Source organism: Dama dama, chromosome 24 (assembly GCF_033118175.1).
Source record: "Dama dama isolate Ldn47 chromosome 24, ASM3311817v1, whole genome shotgun sequence".
Lineage (NCBI taxonomy): Eukaryota > Metazoa > Chordata > Mammalia > Artiodactyla > Cervidae > Dama > Dama dama.
This window is the reverse complement of record NC_083704.1, coordinates 21,696,134-21,718,198: the sequence shown is the minus strand read 5'-3', so window position 1 is coordinate 21,718,198 and position 22,065 is coordinate 21,696,134. Positions and strand designations below refer to the sequence as shown.

Genomic DNA, 22,065 nt, shown 5'->3' with positions numbered 1-22,065 from the left:
GGGTTGTTTGAAAAGAAAACTACGTGACACAGATCATATGTTGTGTGTGCAACACCTAAAATATTTACTATCTGCTCCTTTACAGAGTTCGTCAACCCTGACAGAGAATATAGCAGTGAAGGGCTCACACACACACACACACACACACACACACACACACACACACACACACACACAGAGAAAGGTCTCAAAAACACATGAATTTTATTGACTTGCAACAGTGAAGATAGTAACAGTGATCCCAAAATTCAGATTCTCCACTATAATTTGCTAGCAACAGTTTTATCAATCTGAATGAAAAGAAAAATAAGAACATGAAACATCTGATATACTGACCTTTTATCACTTTATCATTATAATCTAAATTAATAATAAATAGATGGAAAAAAAAAGAGAAGAAATCATATCTAAAACCTGCATTATTAATTTATCTTCAACATGGAGACTATTAGGAGCTTTATGTTTTGAATACCGTGCCAGTCAATCTATCAATCAGTAAGAAAGAACACCATATCACCCTAACATGCAGTACTCTGACCAAAACAGCAACATTTACCTGTTTCAGCAAATTCACAAAATGGAACACCTGGTTGCTCTTCTTTACAGTCTTTTGTTAGTGTTTCAGCAATACAAGCACAAAATCTCTGGAAATCTGCCAATTTTTCGCAGCTCATTTTTATGTTAATGTATATATTTCCCAATTTGGTCCAGTCACCTTTTTCTTTACAATGCTATGAGAATTATTAAAAACAAAACAAAAAATGTAAGCTGTCATTTATGCAAACATATTATGGGGTAGGCACATGTTGGCATTACAGAAATTAATAAGACGTGATCTCTGCAAATCTTATATAAGCTTCCTGGCAAGTGTTATAACAGCAGTAACATGTTACTGTACAATTTGCTTTTCTGACCATGGCAAAGCCTATATAAGGTCCAGATGTCAACGTACACCTGTTTTAATTATTTAGTTCCTAATGTCCTTAATTGACGTCATCCCCAAACCTGGAATACACAGTGGAGATAGATTTTCAGAGAAGAGATGACTAGCAGCATGATTTGAGCTGCTTCCACAGTAATACATTATTTTATTACTGTTAGAGATTGCATTTTACGATTATTTGGCCATTTGTGATGTGGGGCCCACACACAATTTTGGGCATTACATTTCTTCTACAGAAGGACCTAAAAAGTAAATTTCACTAAACTTACTCTCTTTCTATTATTTTCTATTCTAAAGTAAAAGTTTTCTATACCAACAAAATATACTGTTTCAAGGATATACATATTAATTTAGACTAGATCAACTATTATTATAATGAGTATAAAAATGATCTTAAAAAGTCAAGTCATCCTGAAAGTCCTCTATTTCTTATTCAGACTCTAAGTGCTTGGAGAGCACACAGTGACCATGGCTTTACCCTGTCAGGTCACATCCTGTCCATTCAATATGATCACCCATGGATCATGACAAAAAAGCCAACTCACTCATGTACTGAAGGAGTCCACCTAGTTACAAGAATTAAAAGCCAAGCTATAGATTACTATAGCTTAACATACGTTAATTTTTAACTGAACAACTATGTCTAGAATGATTTTTAGAATAGTTCAAACTCTAGAAATTATGTTTCCATTTGAAGGCATTAACTTGCAAAAAATTATACTTCTTTTCCTTCTTTTCTCTGTGTAACAGCTGCATTTGTAAACCTTTTTTTAAAACTGGGTTACTATTCAGATTCTTTGTTGTTACTGGTTTTCAGAGTTCCCAGATACATATTTAAAAGATAAGCATCGTACCTCTATTTCATTCAAGGCTGCCTCTAAGTCACATTTCCAGTTCTTTTTAAATTGTCTCATGTGTAACCTTTAACAACAGAAAAGGGTTAATTATGTTCACTCCCCCGAAGTCAATATTGCTTCTAATTCATTTGTTAACTTATACCTAAAAGACTGGAGAAAGAGTAATATGCTATAAAAATTCTTTAGTGCTGAATAAAATGGTAATTGCACAGTTACCTTACTTAAACTATTTCCTCCTGAACCACAGGCAATGAGGAGGAAAAAACAATTCCATATGAAACCATACTTTCATCTCAACTTGAACACAGAGAATGTCAAAGCTTCAAAATAATTGTGAATACAAAGAGAAAAAAAAAAACACACACACAAAAGAAATCCTAGCACTTGCTCTCTGCTGCTCTCACTCCACCCTTATTGCTCCATAAGGATATGAGGCAAGCAAACACTAACCACAACAACCAAATCGAGCAAACAAAAAGTATCTGTAAGGGGAGAACCATAGAAGGAAACTAGCAGAAGGACCTAACAGTGACTAAAAATCACTGTTACAAAGTCCACACAAAGTTTGAAAATGCTAAGGAAAACAAGTGGGTAGATGAGAACATAAACCACACAGAAGGAATTTAGAAGTTTGTATGATTTGAACAAAGCAAATGTGAAATGCATGGATAGCTTCAGGGACAGGAAAAAAAAACAAAAATTAAAGAAGTATGCTTTGGCAACTGGGAAGAGGACAAGAAAAGGTGCAAAGAGGAGGGAGCCAATAAACTGTTAATACTGTAGAAGAGCCAACTATGGGGTCAATTTTGGTAATTAGTCCCAATGTTTTATAAATTATTCCAGAGCATTGAAAAGGAAGGACGAGTTCCTAATTTTTATCCATTCATCTGTGGATGGTCACTTAGGTTGTTTCCGCTGTCTTGGCTATTATAAATGGTGTTGCTATGAATACTGTGGTGCACATATCTTTTCAAATTAGAGGCTTCATGTTTTCTGGATTAATGCCCAGGGATGGGACTGTTGGATCATATGGCAACTCTATTTTTGGCTTCTTAAGGAATCTCTATACTGTACTCCACAGTGGCTGCAACAATTTCCATTCTCTCCAACAGCGTAGGAGGGCACCCTCTTCTTCACACCCTCTCCAGCATTTACTGTTTGTAGACTTTTTGATGATGGCCATTGTGACTGGTGTGAGGTGGTACCTCACCGTAGATTTGCATTTCTCTAATAATCAGCAACGTTGGACATCTTTTCATGTGGGCCATCTACATATCTTCTTTGGAGAAATGGCTAATTAGGTCTTCTGTCATTTATTGACTGGGTGGGGTTTTTTTTTTTTGGTGTTTTTTTGATACTGAGTTGTATGACCTGTTTATGTATTTTGGAAATTAAACCCTTGTTGGATGCCTCATTCTACAAATATTTTCCCCCAGTCTGTAAGTTGTCTTTCATTTTGTTCACGGTTTCCTTTGTTGTACAAAAGTTTTTAAGTTTGATTAGGTCTCATTTGCTTATTTTTGCTTTTATTTCTTTCGCCTTGGGAGACTGGTCTAAGAAAATATTGCCACATTTTACATCAGAAAATGTTTTGCCTATGCTCTCTTCTAGGATTTTTAAAGTGTCATGTCTTATATTTAGGTCTTTGAATAATTTTATTTTTGTACATTTTGTGAGGTAATGTTCTAACTTCACTGATTTACATGAAGCTGTTCAACTTTCCCAACACCACTTGCTGAAGAGACTGTCTTTTCTCCATTGAATATTCTTGACTTTGTGATTCTATATACATTGTAGGATTATTTGTTCTAGTTCTGTGAAAAATGTCATGGTTAATTTGATTGGGAATGCATTAAATCTAGATTGCTTTGGGTAGTATGGCTATTTTAACAATATTAATTTTTCCAATCCAAGATTAGTAGCATTGTTTTAAATTGCAAAATATTGGGGACAACTTAAAAACCCACACATTGATTGAATAACCTGAAGTACATTCAAACAATGGAGTACTTTGCTTTTATTAAAAACTGACAAATTTCCCTCTAAACTGATTTAGACTGATCTCCAGGATATACTGTTTGAGTGAAAAAAGCAAATTTGAAATTCATTATATGCTACACTGTGTGTAACAAAGAAGTTGGTATAAGAAAATATATAAGTATCTGCTCATTATAAGAGGATAACCCCAGAAACTGAAAGATTGGTTACCTCTAGTATGTAGGTGGAAAAGGGGTGAAAAGGAGGAGGAAACAGAAATGGTAGAGTAGGGGTAAGGGGGAGCAACATTTCTCATTGCATCTGTTTATACTGATGGTTACAACCAACAGTAGTATTTCACATACTTTTCCAAATCAAACAGACTATGATGTGGGATAACTGAAAATATAATACAAACAGTAACAAATAAATTTAAATGATCTATAAATGAATAATCACACCAAATGGGTATGGGGAGAAAAAGGGAACTAATAAAAAGGCACTAGAGCAAATTCACAGGGGCTCCTCAGGTAATTTTAATATTTTCACGACATCTGTCAGACACTATCAAACTACTATTAATTTGTTTGGATCTAACCTCTTAATAAATGCTACTGTTAATGTATTTCTTTTGGCCTCGGGATACTAGTGTGGGAACCTCTGTATCAGAGGATCATGAAACATGAAATAAATGTGGAAGTGCCTCTGAAGGAGCTTACTGGGCTTTCTCAAGGACTTTTCTGGTTGGCGTCATTTGCATTTTATCAAATCTGACTTTGTTAAAAAGTTATGGTTCATTTAAACACCTAAAATTTGTATACTTTTCTCTATGTATGTGACAGTTTAATAAAATTTTTATCAAAGTCATGGCTTTCCTTTTTCTCAATACAGGTATTTATGGTATTACTCTTGTAATTATTATAGGTCTGTTTTTTTTTTTTAAGGCCTTTTGAGGCGCATAAACTAGACAGAGAAAGCAAACAAGTCAGAGAAAGAATGAAGGAGAGACCTTAAAATATTTTATCTAGTTAACATGACAAGAAGTGAGTGAAAGAGAAAGAAGGATTAAAGTAATTTGAATACACGTAAGAGAGTGCATTAAGTAGAATTAAGTAAGTTGTGAAACAAAGCAAAAGAGTCTTTACATTTGATCTGCCAGGTAGCGAGATGAAATCAGGTGATGAAAAAGATGTGGTGAGGCTGGCCAGGAGGGCTAGCTAGAGGCAGCTGATGACAATGTGACCAGGCCATAACCAAGAGGGGGACAAGGGCTTATGTTGGGCATATGAAGAATGATAAGTGCTTTGTCTTCATCCTTTTTAAGTCCCCACCAAAATACAAATATTTTAGTCCTAATTATAATGATTTTCTTACCTGGATTTCATTTCCAGAACTGCAGTTATTTCTGGCTTGGAAGCCTGTATTTGGTATAAAAGCTTAATGATATAGTTAAAGTGTTCTGGGTCAAGTACCATCCCAGCTTCAACGAGCTGTGGAAGAGGGTAAAGAGTAGTCATTCTTTTAAAAATGTGAAACCAATGTGTGTGGGAAAAACTAACAGACTGATGGAAGAAGTGAAACATGGAGACAGAATTAAAATTCATTAAAAAATCTGAAGCATATTTTTCTTCAAATATTTGAGAACCACCATAGGACACCTTACATCAAGAATTTAAAGCAAAAATGAAAATAATACTTTTGAATTTAAACTTGAACAATATTAATCCTTTTCTCCAAGTTATGTCTACTACTTTATCAACTGAACATCTTGCTTGGTACTAATTCTGTCTTTTAGTAAGTATAGCACTGTGGTTACACTGTATGCCGGATGATAAAATCCCTGAGATATATCAAGTTGAGGTTTTCTACAATGACTCTAGGTGATCAGTAATTTCTTCCTTTTTTTTTTTTTTAATTTATCTATCTTCAATTTTACTGAGCTATATCAATAACTGACATGCAGCAACTGTATAAGTTTAAGGTATACAGCATAATGATTTGACTCACATATATCATGAAAAGATTACAATAATTTTAGTGAACATCTATCACCTAATATAAACACAAAATAAAAGAAAAAGGAAAAAAATTTTTCCTTGTGTTAAAAACTCTCAGGATTTACTCTCTTACCAACTTTCATATATAACATATAGCAGTGTTAATTATATTCATCACGTTGTATAATACATAGGGATTCCCTGGTGGCTCAGTTAGTAAAGAATCTGCTTGTCATGCAGGAGACCCTGATTTGACCCCTGGGTTGGGAAGATCCCCTGGAGAAAGGAATGGCAACTGTCTCCAAAATTTGTGCCTTGAGAATTCCGTGGACAGAGGAACCAAGTAGGTTAAAGTCCATGGGGTCACAAAGGGTCAGACACGACTGAGTGACACACACAGTTCTTATTTCTCTTGTAACTGGAAGTTTGTACCTTTTACCACCTTCATCCAGTTTCCAATTCCCTTACCCTCTGCTCCTGGTAACCAGAAATCTTATTTCCTTTTTTGCAAGTTTGTTTTTTGAAGTATAATTAACCTATAGCACTATGTTAGTTACTCCTGCACAACACGGTGATCTGACATTTCTATACATTACAGAATGATAACCATGATAAGTTTAGTTACCATCTGTCACCATACAAAGATATTACAATTACTAACTATACCGTGCCATACACTTCATCCCTGTTACTCAGCTCTTATGTAACTGGAAGTTTGAGTAATTCCTGATTAAAAAAATTTCCAGGCAAGTAAGTTTGACAAGTTTTGTAATGTGAAACTAGAGATATTCACCGAAATATTTGTTCATCTGCTAAACTGGTTCAAATGCTGCTTCCTAAAGAGAATGGGCGGGAAGTGGCGTGTTTTCCTGCTATAGACCTACTCTGAAATGAAATGGTAGCAAATGAAATAGCAAATGAAAGCACCAAATACTAAGAAATATTTAACAACAGTAAAAATTTTAATATACTTTAAAAAATATAAAAATCTTTTTCTTTTTGCTATATGCCAAATATAAAGTTAACTCCTTGCCACCATATTCTTTGGCTTCCCTGGTGGCTCAGTGGTTAAAAAATCCTCCTGCAACGCAGGAGATGTGGGTTTGATCCCTGGGTTGGGAAGATCCCCTGAAGCAGGAAATGGCCACCCTCTCCAGTATTCTTGCCTGGAGAATTCCATGGACAGAGGAGCCTGGTGGGCTACAGTCCACGGGGTCACAAAGAGTTGGACACGACTTAGTGACTAAACTACCACAACCACCATATTCTTATCTATCTACCTTGTTTGGTAACAATGTCTTATTTATACATTGATTTGTGTATTTATTTTTGTTATATATGACCTCAAATCTTTTTGAAAAAGAAAATTCTCTTCAATCATTCTTAAGAAGTAGAGATGAGGATGGTTCATGAATTTGTAAGAAGTCACCTGGCATCCTTAGAACTATTTAATTAAGGGCAAGGCCTGTTAGTCACTGGAGTCTGTTTATAAACCCTACTTCAGGAGAAAAAGAACATTTCTGAAAATGTAATTCTTTGGTATAAAAAATGTGAGTAAAAGACAATTTAAGAGTAAGCAGAAATCACTATTTTCTTGGTTACGCACTATTAAAGAATAAAATGGATAAAACAAAAAATCATACCTTGCAAAAGATATCAATTAAAGCAGGTACAGCATTCCTTAATTTCATAGTTGCCACATACTCAAATATTTTTAGTAATATTTTCAGAGCAGGCTGGATAAAACAAAAAAATTACACTCATTTTCATGTCTTATTTCAGTATACTTTAAGTTTCTCGAATTTGTTTATGCTGAAAAACACAAGTGTTCTCTAGGAAGTATTTAACAAACAGAAATTCAACTGCTAAATTATACATATAAGAAATGTATCAGAGAAATTAACTTAAAATATTAGAAAAATGTATTTTCAGGTTACTTACCAGCATCTTAATCATTATGCAGAGGTTCATGACCTGAAATACTTCTTTCAATAAACAGTGTCTGAGTAAAGAATTTAGAAGGTCATTTAATACTTGTAAATCAAAGTGTATACCTGGAAGAAACTTTCTGTAGTACTCCATAAACATGTTTGCTGAAAATGATGAAATACACAGTAAAGTCATTTGCTGCTTTTAAGACAGTCACCTTTCCTAAATTAGACAATTTTTCTATATTTAAAGATCAAGTAGCATTAACTCCACCCCACTCCAGTACTCTTGCCTGGAAAATCCCATGGACAGAGGAGCCTGGGAGGCTACCGTCCATGGGGTCGCGAAGAGTCAGACACGACTGAGCGACTTCACTTTCACTTTCATGCACTGGAGAAGGAAATGGCAGTCCACTCCAGTGTTCTTGCCTGGAGAATCCCAGGGACGGGAGCCTGGTGGGCTGCCGTCTATGGGGTCACACAGAGTTGGGCACGACTGATGTGACTTAGCAGCAGCAGCAGCATTAACTCAATTTCTTAAAAGATACACTTCCAGTATCAGAAATATTTGATGAAAACACATTAAAGCAAAAGTTAAATGGCAACAACATGTCAACCAGGATGTTAAGTACTAGATTAGGATCTAACTCATGTGCTAGCCACAAAAAATAGGACCAAATTACCTAAAACATCGTGGTTTCAACATGAACTCTGAGAGTCTCAGGGGGACTTTAGGCAGTGGCCTGTTTAAGAGTGGAAGCAGTCTATTTTGACATATACCCCTTCTCTCTGTTTTAACCTGATCAACATGTTGACCCTGGGGATATTTTTATTCTAGTTTATGATATGCGCCTTCTCCTAAAAACTACAACACTGATTAGTTTCCACTGAAAAAGTGTTTCTTTAAAATTTATTTTTAAGAAATTACTTATTTTGGCTGGGCTGGGGCTGGGTGTCTGTTGCTGCATGGGCTTTTCTCTAGTTATGGCAAGTGGAAGTTACTGTCTAGTTGTGGTATGTGGGTTTCTCACTGCGGTGGCTTCTCTCATTGTGGAGCACAGGCTCTACGTACGGAGGTTTTAGTAGTTGTGGCACATGGGCTCAGAAGTTGTCCTGGGCTTGAGAGCACAGACTCAATAGTTCGGCTCATGCACTTAGCTACTCTGCAGCGTGTGGGATCTTCCCAGACCACGGCTCCAACCTGTGTCTCCTGCATTGGCAAGTGGATTCTTTATCACTGGGCCACCAGGGAAGCTCTGAAAAGTCGTTTCTTAATGGACTCTTGCATTGCCTCACATTTTAGCTACTGTGAATAATGCTGCTATAAATAGGGGTGTGCAAGTATCTTTCAAGACCCTGCTGTCAATTCTTTCGTGTATATATCAGGAGAATTGCTGGATCATATGGTAACTCTATTTTTAATTTTTTTGGCAACTGTCATACTTTTCCACAGTGCTGTACAATTTTACATTCCTTCCCATAGTGCATGAGGGTTTCAATTTCTCCACATCCTAACACTTTTTTTTTTTTTGATAGCAGTCATTCTAATGGATATGAGGTGGTATCTCAATGTAGTTTTGATATGCATTTCCCTTAGGTCTGGTGATGGTGAGCATCATTTTACATGCTTATTGGCCATTTGTGTATCTTCTTTGGAGAAACATCTCTTCAAATACTTTGCCTATTTTTGAATAAGGTTTTGTTGTTGTTGAGTCTTAAGGGTTCTCTATGTATTCTAGATACTAATCCCTTATCAGATATATGATTTACAAATATTTTCTCCCATTCGGTGGGCTGCTGTTTCATCTTGTTGATATTGTCTCATAACGCACAAAATTTTCAAATTTTCATGAAGTTCAATTTATCTATATTTTTTCTTTGTTGCCTCTGACTTTGGTTTCATATCCAAGAAATCATTGCCAAATCCAACATTGTGATGTTTTTCTCCTCATGCTTTCTTCTCAGAGTTTTATTGTTGTATTACCTTACATCAAGGTTTTCAATCCATTTTGAACTAACTTTTGTATACAGTGTTAGATAAGGGTTCAATTTTACTGTTTTGCATTTGGATATTTAGTTTTCCAGCATTATTTGCTGAAAAACACTATCTAACTATTGCTGGTGAATGGTCTAGCATCCTTTTCAAAAACCATTTGATCATATATGTAAGGGTTTATGTCTAGGCTCTCTATTCTATTCCATTGATTTATATGTCTCCCTTTATGCTAGCACCACACTTTTGATTAAATAGCTCTGGAGTAAGTTTTCAACTTAGGAAGTATGAGTCCTCCAGTTTTTTCTTTTTCAAGATTATTTCAGGACTTCTTGAGATACCATATGAGTTTTAGGATGGGTTTTTCTATTTCTACTGAGTTATTGGCATTTTGATAGAGATTGCATCGAATCTGCAGCTCTCTTGGGAAGTAATGACATTCTAATAATACTGAGTCTCCCAATCTATTAACATGGGTGGTGGTTGCTCAGTTGCTCAGTCGTGTCTGACTCTTTGTGCGCCCATGGATGCAGCACGCCAGGCTCCCCTGTCCTTCACTTCTTCCTGGAGTTTGCTCAAACTCATGTCCACTGAATTGGTGATGCCATTCAACAATCTCATCCTGTGTCATCCCCTTCTCCTCCTGCCTTCTATTTTTGCCAGCATCAGGGTCTTTTCCAATGAGCTGGCTCTTCGCATCAGGTGGCCAAAGTACTGGACTTTCAGCTTCAGCATCAGTCTTTCAATGAATATTCCGGGTTGATTTCCTTTAGGATTGACTGGTTTGATCTCCTTGCAGTCCAAGGGACTCTCAAGAGTCTTGTCCCAACACCACAGTTCAAAAGCATCAATTCTTTGACATTCAGCCTTCTTTATGGTCCAACTCTCACATCCATACATAACTACTGGAAAAACCATAGTTTTGACTATACAGACCTTTGCTGGCAAAGTAATGTTTCTGCTTTTCAATACGCCACCTAGGTTTTGTCATAGTTTTTCTTCCAAGGAGCAAGTGTCTTTTAATTTCATGGCTGCAGTCACCATCTGCAGTGATTTGGGAATCCAAGAAAATACAGCCTGTCAGTGTTTCCACAGTTTCCCCATCTATATGCCATAAACTGATGGGACTGGATGCCATGATCTTAGTAATAACATTTTAAGAGTACAGAGTTTTCCAATCTGTGAACATGGGATGTATCTTTAATTTATCTTTCAGCAATGTTGTGTAGATTTCGTTGTACAAGTCTTTCACTTTTTTAGTTAAATTAGTTTTTAAATATTTTATTCTTTCGAGTTACTGTAAATGGAATTGTTTTTGTAATTCCCTTTTCAGGGTGCTCAATTTCAGTGTATAGAAATGCAAATGATTTTTGCATGTTGACTTGGTCACTTATTAACCCTAACAGCTTTTTTCCCCTCAGAATCTTAATTATTTTCTACATATAAGGTCATATCATCTGCACACAGGCCACTGACTTCTTCCTTTCTGAAATGGACGCCTTGTCTAATTGCTCTGGCGAGAACTTCCATCTCTGTTGATGAAGTGGTGAAAGTAGGCATCCTTGCCTTGTTCCTAATCTTAGGAAAAAAAAGTTTTCACTTTTTTGCCACCAAATATGGTGTTTACTGTGAGGTTTTCAGATGTGGCTTTTAAATGTTGAGGTAGTTTCCTTTTATTCTTGTCTTTTGAGTGTTTCTTTTTTTTTTAATCAATGAAAGGGTATTGAATTTTGTCAAATGCTTTTTCTGCATAAACTGAGAAGATCATGTGTTTTTTTCCATTCATTCTGTTAATGTGGTTACTTGGATTGATTTTTGTATGCTGAACTACACTGTATTCTACGAACAAATTCCACTTGGTCATGGTCTATGATCCTTCCAATTCAGGTTGCTAGTTTTTGTTGAGGAATTTTATATCAATGTGTTCCCTCCTCTTCAATTTCTGGGAAAAGTCTGAGAATTGATATTAGTTCTTTAAATGTTTGGTATAACTCAACAGTGAAGATTTCCTTCTGGTATATACCAAGCAGCAGTAGTTTTACATAATGGTTTTAATCAGACAACTTCTGGAAAAAGGATTTTATGTGGAAATTCAAATATCAAACAGATAAAAATGAACCTAAGGTTAAATAGGGTAATGGGGAGTCCCACCTTCTCAGTACTTCCCCCTTGTGAACTTGTCAACTTGACAAATATTAAAGCTTGGTCCCTTCTTTTTGGGACTCACAATGTAGTAGGGGGAGATGGGAGCAGAGAATGGGATGAGGCTATGGAGTCAGATAAGGGTGTAATGGAGATAATCCTATTTTCTATGACTAGGCTTTGAAAGATGAATAGGTCTTTGCTATGGGGAAGTGGGATAAAAGAAAGGCATCCTGGGTAGAAGAGCAGTGCCTTTTCTATTAAAGCAGAGCTTGGCCTATTTACCATCTGAGCCACCAGGGAAGCTTCCCTGATAGCTCAGTTGGTAAAGAATCTGTCTGCAATGCAGGAGACCTGGGTTCGATCCCTGGGTTGGGAAGATCCCCTGGAGAAGGGAAAGACTACCCACTCCAATATTCTGGCCTGGAGAATTCCATGGACTGCATAGTCCATGGGGTCACAAAGAGTCAGACACGACTGAGCGACTTTCACTTTGGCCTGTTTAGGGAACTGCACAGAGTGATTGATATGCATCAGCTACAAGCTGCTGCTGCTTCTGAGTCGCTTCAGTCATGTCCGACTCTCTAAGACCCTATGGACAGCAGCCCACCAGGCTCTTCTGTCCACAGGATTCTCTAGGCAAGAAAACTGGAGTGGGTTGCCATTTCCTTCTCCTCAGCTACAAGGGACACGTGTAAAAGGATGAAGATGTAGGGAAGATTCAGTTTCTGACAGATCCCTTCAGAAAGATTTTAAGCTAATTAACAACATCCTTTTTTCTATCTTATACCTGTAAATAAAGTTTCTACATCATGAAAATATTAGTATGTAAGTGAATTACAATGTTACATGGATTAAAATTTATTAACCAAAATGCCACACTTATTGTTAATCCTTTCTAAGACCAACACAACTAATCTAAGACACTCAGTTTTCATACTTGAAAGTATTGAATTTACATTTAAACCATGAGGACAATAGCATTGTTTGAAACACCTGCATTAATGATTTTATAGTAATCATTCTATTATCTCATACCTGCACGTTGTAGCAAACACAGCTCATTGATACTTATATATTTCTTAAACACATCCATACAAACCTGTAAAAGTCATGAAAAATGTAAAATCACCTTTTCATATTTTACAAAAACTATACAAATTTCAGTCCTATCTTTTTTCTTATTCTATTTTTTTTAAAGTCAATTTAAGGCACTGGAATAAAGAAGCTGATGTTAGGTTAACTAAGATGGGAAATGCATACTGAATTTATTATAAAACCCTTATACAGAGAAGCTGTTCAGAGAAAGAGTCAAGGAAACAAAGTCAAGGTCAGCAATCAATTGGAGAAGGGAGGGATTCTTTTACTGGTATAAGGAAAAACACATTGACCAATGATTAGACAATAGATCCTATAAAGAGACTCACTTATACACAATTAGCAGATTTATGACACAGTAATACTGTAACACAGTAGGGGAAAGGATGGTGTTGGGTCAGCTGGAGATCCACATGGGAAAAAATATGTATCTAGACCCTCGTCTCACATCCTAAACAAAAATTAGTCCTAGATAGCTTAGATTTCTAAATGCGAAAGATAAGACAACAAAATTTTTAAAGGAAAAATATAAAAGACGATCTTCATGTTCATGTTGTTGTTTATTTGTTGTGTCTGACTCTTTTGTGACCCCATGAACTGTAGCCTGCCAGGCTTGTGTCCACTGGATTTCCCAAGCAAGAATAATGGAGTGGGTTATCATTTCCCTTTCCAGGGGATCTTCCCAACCCAGGGACAGAACCTGTGTATCCTGCATTGCAGGCAGATTCTTCACTACTGAACCACCAGGGAAGCCCCTTCATGATCTTGGAAAAATTTTCTTCAATAGTGTGTAAAAAGTCTTGAGTTTGAGCAAGCTCTGGGAGTTGGTGATGGACGGGGAAGTCTGATGTGCTGTAGTACATGGGGTCACAAAGAGTCAGACATGGCTGAGTGACTGGACTGAACTGATGTAAAAAGTCAACACCATAAAAGGAAAAAAAATGGGTAAGATTGGAATATATAAAGATTAATAATTTTATTTACCAAAAGACACTTTTAAAAGGGTAAAAAGGCTTGTTGGTGAGAATGTAAATTGGTACAATCATTATGGAGAAAAATATGGAGGTTCCTTAAAAAACTAAACCCAGAACTACCATATGCTCTGGCAACCCACTCCTGGGCATATATCTAGAGAAAACTATCATTCTAGAAGATGCATGAATCCCAGCATTCACTGCGGCTTTATTTACAATAGCTAAGACATGGAAACAACCTACATGTCCTGCCAGAGGACTGGATAAAGAAGATGTGGTACATACATACAATGGAATATTATGCAGCCATAAAAAGAATGAAATAATGCCATCTGCAGCAGGATGGATGCACTAGAGATAGTGATCATACTAAGTGAAGTAATTCAGACACAGAATGATGAATATTATATCGCTCATATGTGGGATCTGAAAAAATGGTACCAGTGAATTTATTTACAAAACAGAAAGATGTAGAAAACAAATTTGTGGTTATAAGAGGAGAAACAGGAAGGGGAGGAGATTGGGACTGACATATATTCACTAACTAACAAGGACCTCCTGTATAACACAGGGAACTCTACTCAGTACTCTGTAATGACCTATAGGTGAATAGAATCTAAAAAAGAGTGGTTATAAATATATATTACTGATTTACTTTGCTACACACCTGAAACTAACACACACATTGCAAATCAACTATATTCCAATAAAAATTTTAAAACTAAAAAGTAAAAGTGTGAAAAGGCAACTTGCAAAGTAGAAAAAATTATTTGCAACACACATATGCAACAAAGAGTTTGTATCCAGAGTATATAAAGAATTCTTGAGATGGATAAGAAAAAGACATCCTCTAGAATACAGATGAAATATTTAGATATTTACAGGAAGTGGACATTCAAATACCCAACAGACATTCTGAAAAATGCTCAACTTCAGCAACCATGAGGGAAAGCATCACTGCCCACCCACTAGAATGGCTTAAAATGGTTGCTAACACCAAGAGCTGGTGAAAATGTAAAGCAACCAGAACTTTCAGACCAAATTAAACACGTAATTTGGTAAGCCACTTAAGAAATTTATCTGGCAGTATCTAACTAAAGTTGAACATATGCAAACCCTTTGACACAATAATTCCAGTTTCAAGTATAACCCATAAGAATGGCTATATATGTTCACCAAAAGACATGCACAATATTGATGGCATTACCACTGTATTTACCAAATTTAGAAGCCATCCATCAAAAGTAGTATTTATCAACAAAATAAATTTTTCTATACTCTACAATGGAATAGTCAACATTATATAGCAATGAGAAAGAAACATCTACAATTAAGTAAAAAGATACAGATGAATCTCAAACATGTTGAGCAGAAGAAGCTAGAAACAAAAGCACACAGTGTATGATTCCATTTACATAAGCTCAAAATCAGGCAAAGCTCTTATATCAGGATTTGATGCAAATCTGAATTAAAACCATATGACTGAAATCATTATTAAAATAATCTCTACTTCAAAGACTTAACATATTTTACCTTTTCATCCCCTTGCTCAGGCACGTGGGCAAACTTGCATTGTGATCGCTCACAGCCACGTAACGTATTAAAATGAAATTTGCAGTATCTGTGGGGTATCATCAACCCTAGTGGCTTCTGGAACACCTAGAAAATTAGGCAAATTCCCTTTCTGTGTTAATTGTAAAACACTTAACAGCAATCAAGTGAGAAAGCATCTGAAACAATCAGAAATAATATATGTCCAAAAAAAGTATCAAGATAAATTGTTCACTAACTTGATTAAAAAATAACTCCAAACAATTTATATTTAAAAAAATTATGATACAATCAATTTAAAGTTATTTGTCTGAATTTCTGCAATTTCATTTAGTGTAAAACTTATAGTCCACCAGTTACTACTGTTTCACTGCACATGGCTTTAAATGTTTATACTTTCCCTCCTCGTCATGTGCCTGCCCATTTTAGTTTTATAAAAAGTTACTTCTACTTTTATATATACTTATTTCAGATGCATTTGTTAGAACTGAAAATTTCCTCAGTTTTTCTAATTAACAGAAAAAAGGTAATGAGTGAAAGTTATTTACAACAAGCTTTTCCTATCAATTGCTTTTTATTACTAGCTTTCTCCTCCACCATAGAAAACTATTCATCCTATTATTTTCTGTTTTGGATATCCCATCCCTCCCCCGCTCCCCCAGCCTTAAACGTCTTATATTGTTTGTGAACATCCTCTGAATGGCTACACATTTTCTGTCCCTTTTCACCAACCCCATTTAAAATCAATAAAATGTCCAGAACTGCTTAAATGATAATAATGAAATAAAACCAGAAAGCCCCAAAGTATATGCTTATAAGATTATCATTATTTTTTAAATAACGCACTTACCCCTACATTTTTTTCCCTCTTAAATATTTCACAAATTTCAGGATTCTGTAGCTTTAGGAGAGAATGTTTCCCTGGAAATCTGAAATCTATAAATGATTAAGAATGACATTACATTCCAATATGTTATAACTTATGCCTTTCAAAACAACGGAATAGACTACTACTATCTGTTTCAATATTTCACTTTGGACTTCTTGTGTTCAATTCACAGGCTGTTGCCAGTGGTATAGTTCTGTGAAATATACAATGATTAACACCTTAGGTGTTCCTTAAGGATGTCTAGATCTGAATTTAACATTTTAAATTCATTATGAGCTAAGGATACTTTCTTAAAAGTCTCACATAGCAGCATTGAGTACTATATTCAAAAGGTCGATAAGTTAAACAAATTACACACAATAAACTTTTCATAGGGATAAAAACTACTGACAAACCTAGGTGTTATGGACTAAATTGTGTCTCTTCCAATTCACATGTTGACGCCTTAACCCCCAATGTGCCTTTGTGGAAGTAATTAAAATTAAATGGGGTTATAAAAATGAGGCTGTGATCTGACAGAATCAGTGTCCTTACAGAGACATCAAGAGTGAGCTTTCCCTCTCTCTTTCCAAGCACATGCACCAAGGAAAGGCCATGTGAGGACTCAGTGAAAAGGCTGCCGTCTGTAAGCCAGGAAGACAGCCAGAAACCGAACCCTACCAGAAACTTGATCTTGGACTTCTAGCCTCCAGAATGAGTATCTGTTGCTTAAGCCACCCAGTCTGAGGAATTGTGTTACGGCAGCCCAGGCTGACTACTATACCAGGCATCATTATTCCTTAGTCTTTTAAAATGAGAATTATGACATTTAGAAATTATTTTTTCTAAAGATAACATAGAAACATTTTTTATCTTAAGTCATTTCAGTTTTTACTTTGGCTGCATCCAGATATAATTTGGGACAAGTTGAAGTTTTTGCTGCATAGCTTTGCAGTACGTTTTACTGTGACACCTGTAAAGCTTTTATAAACATGCGATAATCATGGGCTTGCTGCTATCGGACACAAAAGCGGGCAGCATGAGGGCAGAGATGGGAGGTATGGAACAGTTAGGTGTGAGCTACATACACAAAAGGACTTTATTATTTCTAAATTAATTCTTCAATCTAGCTTATTTTGTTCACACACATCACTATGAATTATTAAAAATGACACAAATTATAAAGTACATTCTAAATTTCTAAAACACTCAACTAAATTATGAATATTTTAGGTATAAACTGTAATCTGCCTGTACTGCCACTATTGTGTAAATACACAATACACAGATATCCCAGAAGTTATTTAATCAAAAATAGTAACTAAAGGTACACAAACCTTCTAATCCTAACATATCCTACGCTTGTTTCCATTTTCTTCTTTTTCCTTTTTTTGGCCTGACCCTGCGGCTTGCAGGATCTTACTTCCCTGATCAGGGATCGAACCTGTGCCCCCTGCAGTGGAAGCATAGAGTCCTAACCACTGGACCATTAGGGAGTTCCCTCAATTATTTTCCTTAACTTTTCTGTTTTGGGTGGAAAAATCACCTGTATCATTTCTATATTGTCAAAAGTCAATAGAACTTTATTAAGAAAATTGTACCATTCATCCAGGGATTCAGTAATGTGTCTTCCTGATGAGCACTTAGATTCGAAGGCGGCAATGGCACTGGTAAGCACAGAGGTTTGGAGACCAGTGCTGCTAAGTGACATTCACCAACCATAATCTCTGTATTTTTAGAATCGCTGTTGTGTGAGCAGAAAAACCAAAATCAGAATTTAGATTTATTCTAAAAACATTAAAATAATGAGAATCAAATAAGTAGAAACACATCCTAATGATATATATGTTCTACATACTATGCTAATATACTACTATTATATACTATGATTCTTCAGTAATTTCAATAGGTTGTTCCTGCCTTAACTAGAAAACCAATACTTGTTAAATGGCTAGGGTGTAGGGAGAAGTGGGGTGGTGGGGTTGAAACTAGAGCAAAATACTTTTGATCACGCCAGCCAAAAGGTTAGAGGAGGAACTAGATCAATGTCCACATCCAGAAAAGATCATTCAACAATTCTACTGATAGTGCAATGAAACAAATGACTTAAAAGTTATTCTTCAGGACAAGTATATATAATAAATTTATACATGTACTTGAGATCTTCCTTTGAGAAGAAGGTATAAGAAATGCATAGTTTGAGGCTTCTGATTTAAACAGCTTTGATTATATTCTAATTAGTGAGATCCTATATAGCCAATTAAAACACTTTAATCTTGAGGTCACTTACCTAGAAAAATAAGTAACTTAAGCAGGTGGAAGGGTGAGAACTACCTTAGAACTAACAGATAGAAATGAATTTACTTTCTCAGAGAAAGATTCATGTCCTTATTCAGATGCTAAAACATTTTACCTTAAATACAATTCTAATAAGCCAGAGGAGAGTAAAAATAGTAAGAAGAGGGGGCAATGCTTATAACAGTTGAAACCTAGTAGCACTGATGGAGTTTAATCATTTCACACAAAATAAAAATTTCTGTTTCTCTCCCCAACTAGGGATATCCCTGATATGTGCCATCATCATAGTTCAGTTCAGTTCAGTTCAGTTGCTCAGTCGTGTCCGACTCTTTGTGACCCCATGAATCGCAGCACACCAGGCCTCCCTGTCCATCACCAACTCCTGGAGTTTACTCAAACTCATGTCCATAGAGTCGGTGATGCCATCCAGCCATCATCATAACTCTCCTCCAAATAAAACAAAGTAAACCAGGTAACATAAAACAAAGAAATATGAATTATGGAATTTTATAGATGGAAAAGACTTTCTAGCAAACTTCTTTTATTTTGATTAGATGATGAAATCCAGGGTAAGGGGGTGACTTGCCCAATATCACACTCCTGGTCATTATGGCAGAGCCAAGGTGATGACAAAACTCTGCAGGTTACAACTATTTAGCTTGAAAACAATTTTTTAATAGGACAAAAAAGTTAACCTTGTCACATTTTCTTTTTAAGATCTTCAAGCGGTAATGAATCATACTGTGTCAATCTAATTCTTAACTAGGCTTTTCTTTAATGTAAAGGTTCTCAAATTGAGCATGTATCAGGGTTAGCTGGTGATCTTGTTGAAACACAGATTGATGGGCCCTAATTCTGGAGTTTCTGATTCAGTAGGTCAGGGATGGAACAAATAATTTACAATTCTAACAAGTTCCCACACAATGCTGCTACTCTAAGGCTCACATTTGGAAAAACACTGTCTTAACATAAAAGAACTTGAACAGATTTGTCACCTGACCTGACTGTGCCTTGCCTCACAGCAAAGTGGGTGTGGGAGGTGAATCAAATGATCTCCCAGGTACCCTTCAAACCTAAATTTGGTATCTGTAACATGTCCCAGTGAATGTACTGCACCTCTCAGTACTAATCATTGCCGACATGGAAAGTACCTGCAAACTGCAATGCTCATCTGATTTCAGCTATTCTTACCTTCATAACAGTCACATCCACATCTTTTTTTTTTCTTTTATTGTATTACCATCACTCATTCCTTTCTCAAAAAATAATTTATGGCTGAGAACAGTTAGTGACAGTTTTAAAGTAACTTATAATATCCTTGACTCTGTATATATGTGACACATTAAATAATACCGGCATACTGTTTATGACATAGGAGCCCAACTACATACAGGAGAGACTGAAAAACATGCTCAAAACACAAATTACATGAATGACTATTTTAACATTAGGTAATTAAAAATTATGTTACAGACCTTCTGCAAACTTCAGAAATAGTTTCTTGTTCTTCTTGAATAGCTACTTTGTCTGAAAATCTACACTGTGGAGAGATTATGGTTAAAAAATGCAAGTGAATATCTCTACATCCCATATTAGGCTATGAGGCTTACCAGATCAGAATGTATTAGATATTAATTAAACAACTAGCTTACGGCCAAGCCAGGAAGCAATTCTACTCTATATTATTTAAAACACTGAACACTGACTTCAAAATTTCCAGTGTTCAGAAAAATATAAATCAACACATTTTCCCTAGTTTTTGATATCACCTTTAATTATGCAAACTACCATGTCAAATTATTTTGAACAATTTTGAACACTATTTTGAACATGTTTCCTTTTATTCAGAAAGAAAAGCTTTGAGTGATTTTTATTTATAGGTGGTATTTATGAACATAAATGTATTTTTCATTAGGAATAGTTATACCTATTTAAAATGTTGCTATACTTAAAGCTCTTTACAATAACTGTTTTGGGAATTGTGATTCTCTAATTACAAGAAAGTTATACATGCTCAAATACTAGGCTTTTGAAAAACAGGCACCAAAATAAATCCCCCGAATCACCCATCATTTGGGTAGCCAGAGTTAACCACTTAATATCTTACTTTATATCTTTCTAGTCTTTCTAAAATTATACAAGAATATTTTATAATAACAGTACACATTATATATACTATTATAACCTTTAGAAAGAACACTATAAAAATCAACTGAGAAACACGAAATATTAGGATATAACATGTTCCTGGATGAGAATGTTAAACATAAAAATGCTAATTCCCTCCAAATTAATTTATACATTCAAAAAATTATAACAGGAGTTTAAAAGAAAAGAATATATATTTCTTTCTTAGAAAAAAAGAATATAAGAACAGCCAAAAATATTTTAGATTTATAAAACATTTTGGTATCTTGTAAAGCAAGCCTTCCTTACTGTTTTTATTTTTCAAGTAATTGACAGTATGGAATTGGTACAGGACCTGAGCAATTAATTTTCATTAATTAAAAGAGAAGGAATCATTCTATACATAAAAACTGAACATATTAAAGATGGCACTTGAAATTTGTGAGGAAATGATTCAATAAATAGTAATGGAACAACAACAGGTAGTTAGCTGGATGGAAAATAAGCTTGACTCCAATTCACCATATTCCAAAATACACTCAATAAATATTTAAATATAGAAAATACTGACGGTATCAAAAATAAAATATGAGTAGTTATCTAATTTGGAGGGTAGAGAAAGCCTAAGATAACACCAAAGGCAGAAACCATGAATTATGGATCAATAGGTCTGAATACAAACATTCAAAGTATTTTCATATGCTAAGATGACAAAAATCAACTGTCAAAATAAGAATAGAAAGGTTACATTGTTTCTACATTCTTTCTTCCAAGATAAAATTTAGATTTATATTGATAAATTTAAATATAATAAGTAACACCAAAAAATACTAGAAAAAGATACAGGTGAAAAATTTTAACCCCCAAATGGGGAAGTCTTTCTCTAAATACAACTCATAACTCAAATATCATAAAATAAAACTGATACATTGGACTAAATAAAAATAAAAAGCTCCTTCAAGGTAAAAAGTTCCTACACTAAGTCGAATACAAATGAAAAATAGGAAAAAGTAGGGCAACATATGACAGAGAACCAATATGTTTAATATATGAAAAGTTCTTACAAATAAAAAAAGATCAAAATCCCAAAAGAAAAATGGGCAAAGGACATAAAAAAGAAGTTCACAGAAGAAAATGTAAATGGCTTTTACACATACTAAAAGATGCTTAACTAGACTCATAAGAGGAAAGCAAAAGAAAAGTCATTTGTAAAAATACACAGATGGACAAAAATAAAAAAAATTTTAATACTGAGTTGGTGAGTGTATGGGGGAGAAAACTGTCATTCCCATACAATGTTGATGGAAGCATA

At 35.2% G+C, this 22,065-nt stretch overlaps 1 protein-coding gene across 1 annotated transcript in view; it reads right to left on the bottom strand.

Moving 5' to 3' along the window:
- Nucleotides 1-22,065, bottom strand: part of TOPAZ1 (testis and ovary specific TOPAZ 1) — a 61,574-nt gene that overhangs the window by 19,142 nt on the left and 20,367 nt on the right. Inside the window, exons 5-14 of the mRNA XM_061129168.1 lie at nt 20,102-20,166; nt 17,930-18,072; nt 16,311-16,396; nt 15,443-15,568; nt 12,876-12,939; nt 7,716-7,867; nt 7,418-7,510; nt 5,152-5,267; nt 1,798-1,864; nt 557-731 (exon numbers count right to left, since the gene is read on the bottom strand). Of these exons, the coding sequence (XP_060985151.1) occupies nt 557-731; nt 1,798-1,864; nt 5,152-5,267; nt 7,418-7,510; nt 7,716-7,867; nt 12,876-12,939; nt 15,443-15,568; nt 16,311-16,396; nt 17,930-18,072; nt 20,102-20,166 (1,087 nt within the window). The remainder of the gene's footprint in view (nt 1-556; nt 732-1,797; nt 1,865-5,151; nt 5,268-7,417; nt 7,511-7,715; nt 7,868-12,875; nt 12,940-15,442; nt 15,569-16,310; nt 16,397-17,929; nt 18,073-20,101; nt 20,167-22,065) is intronic.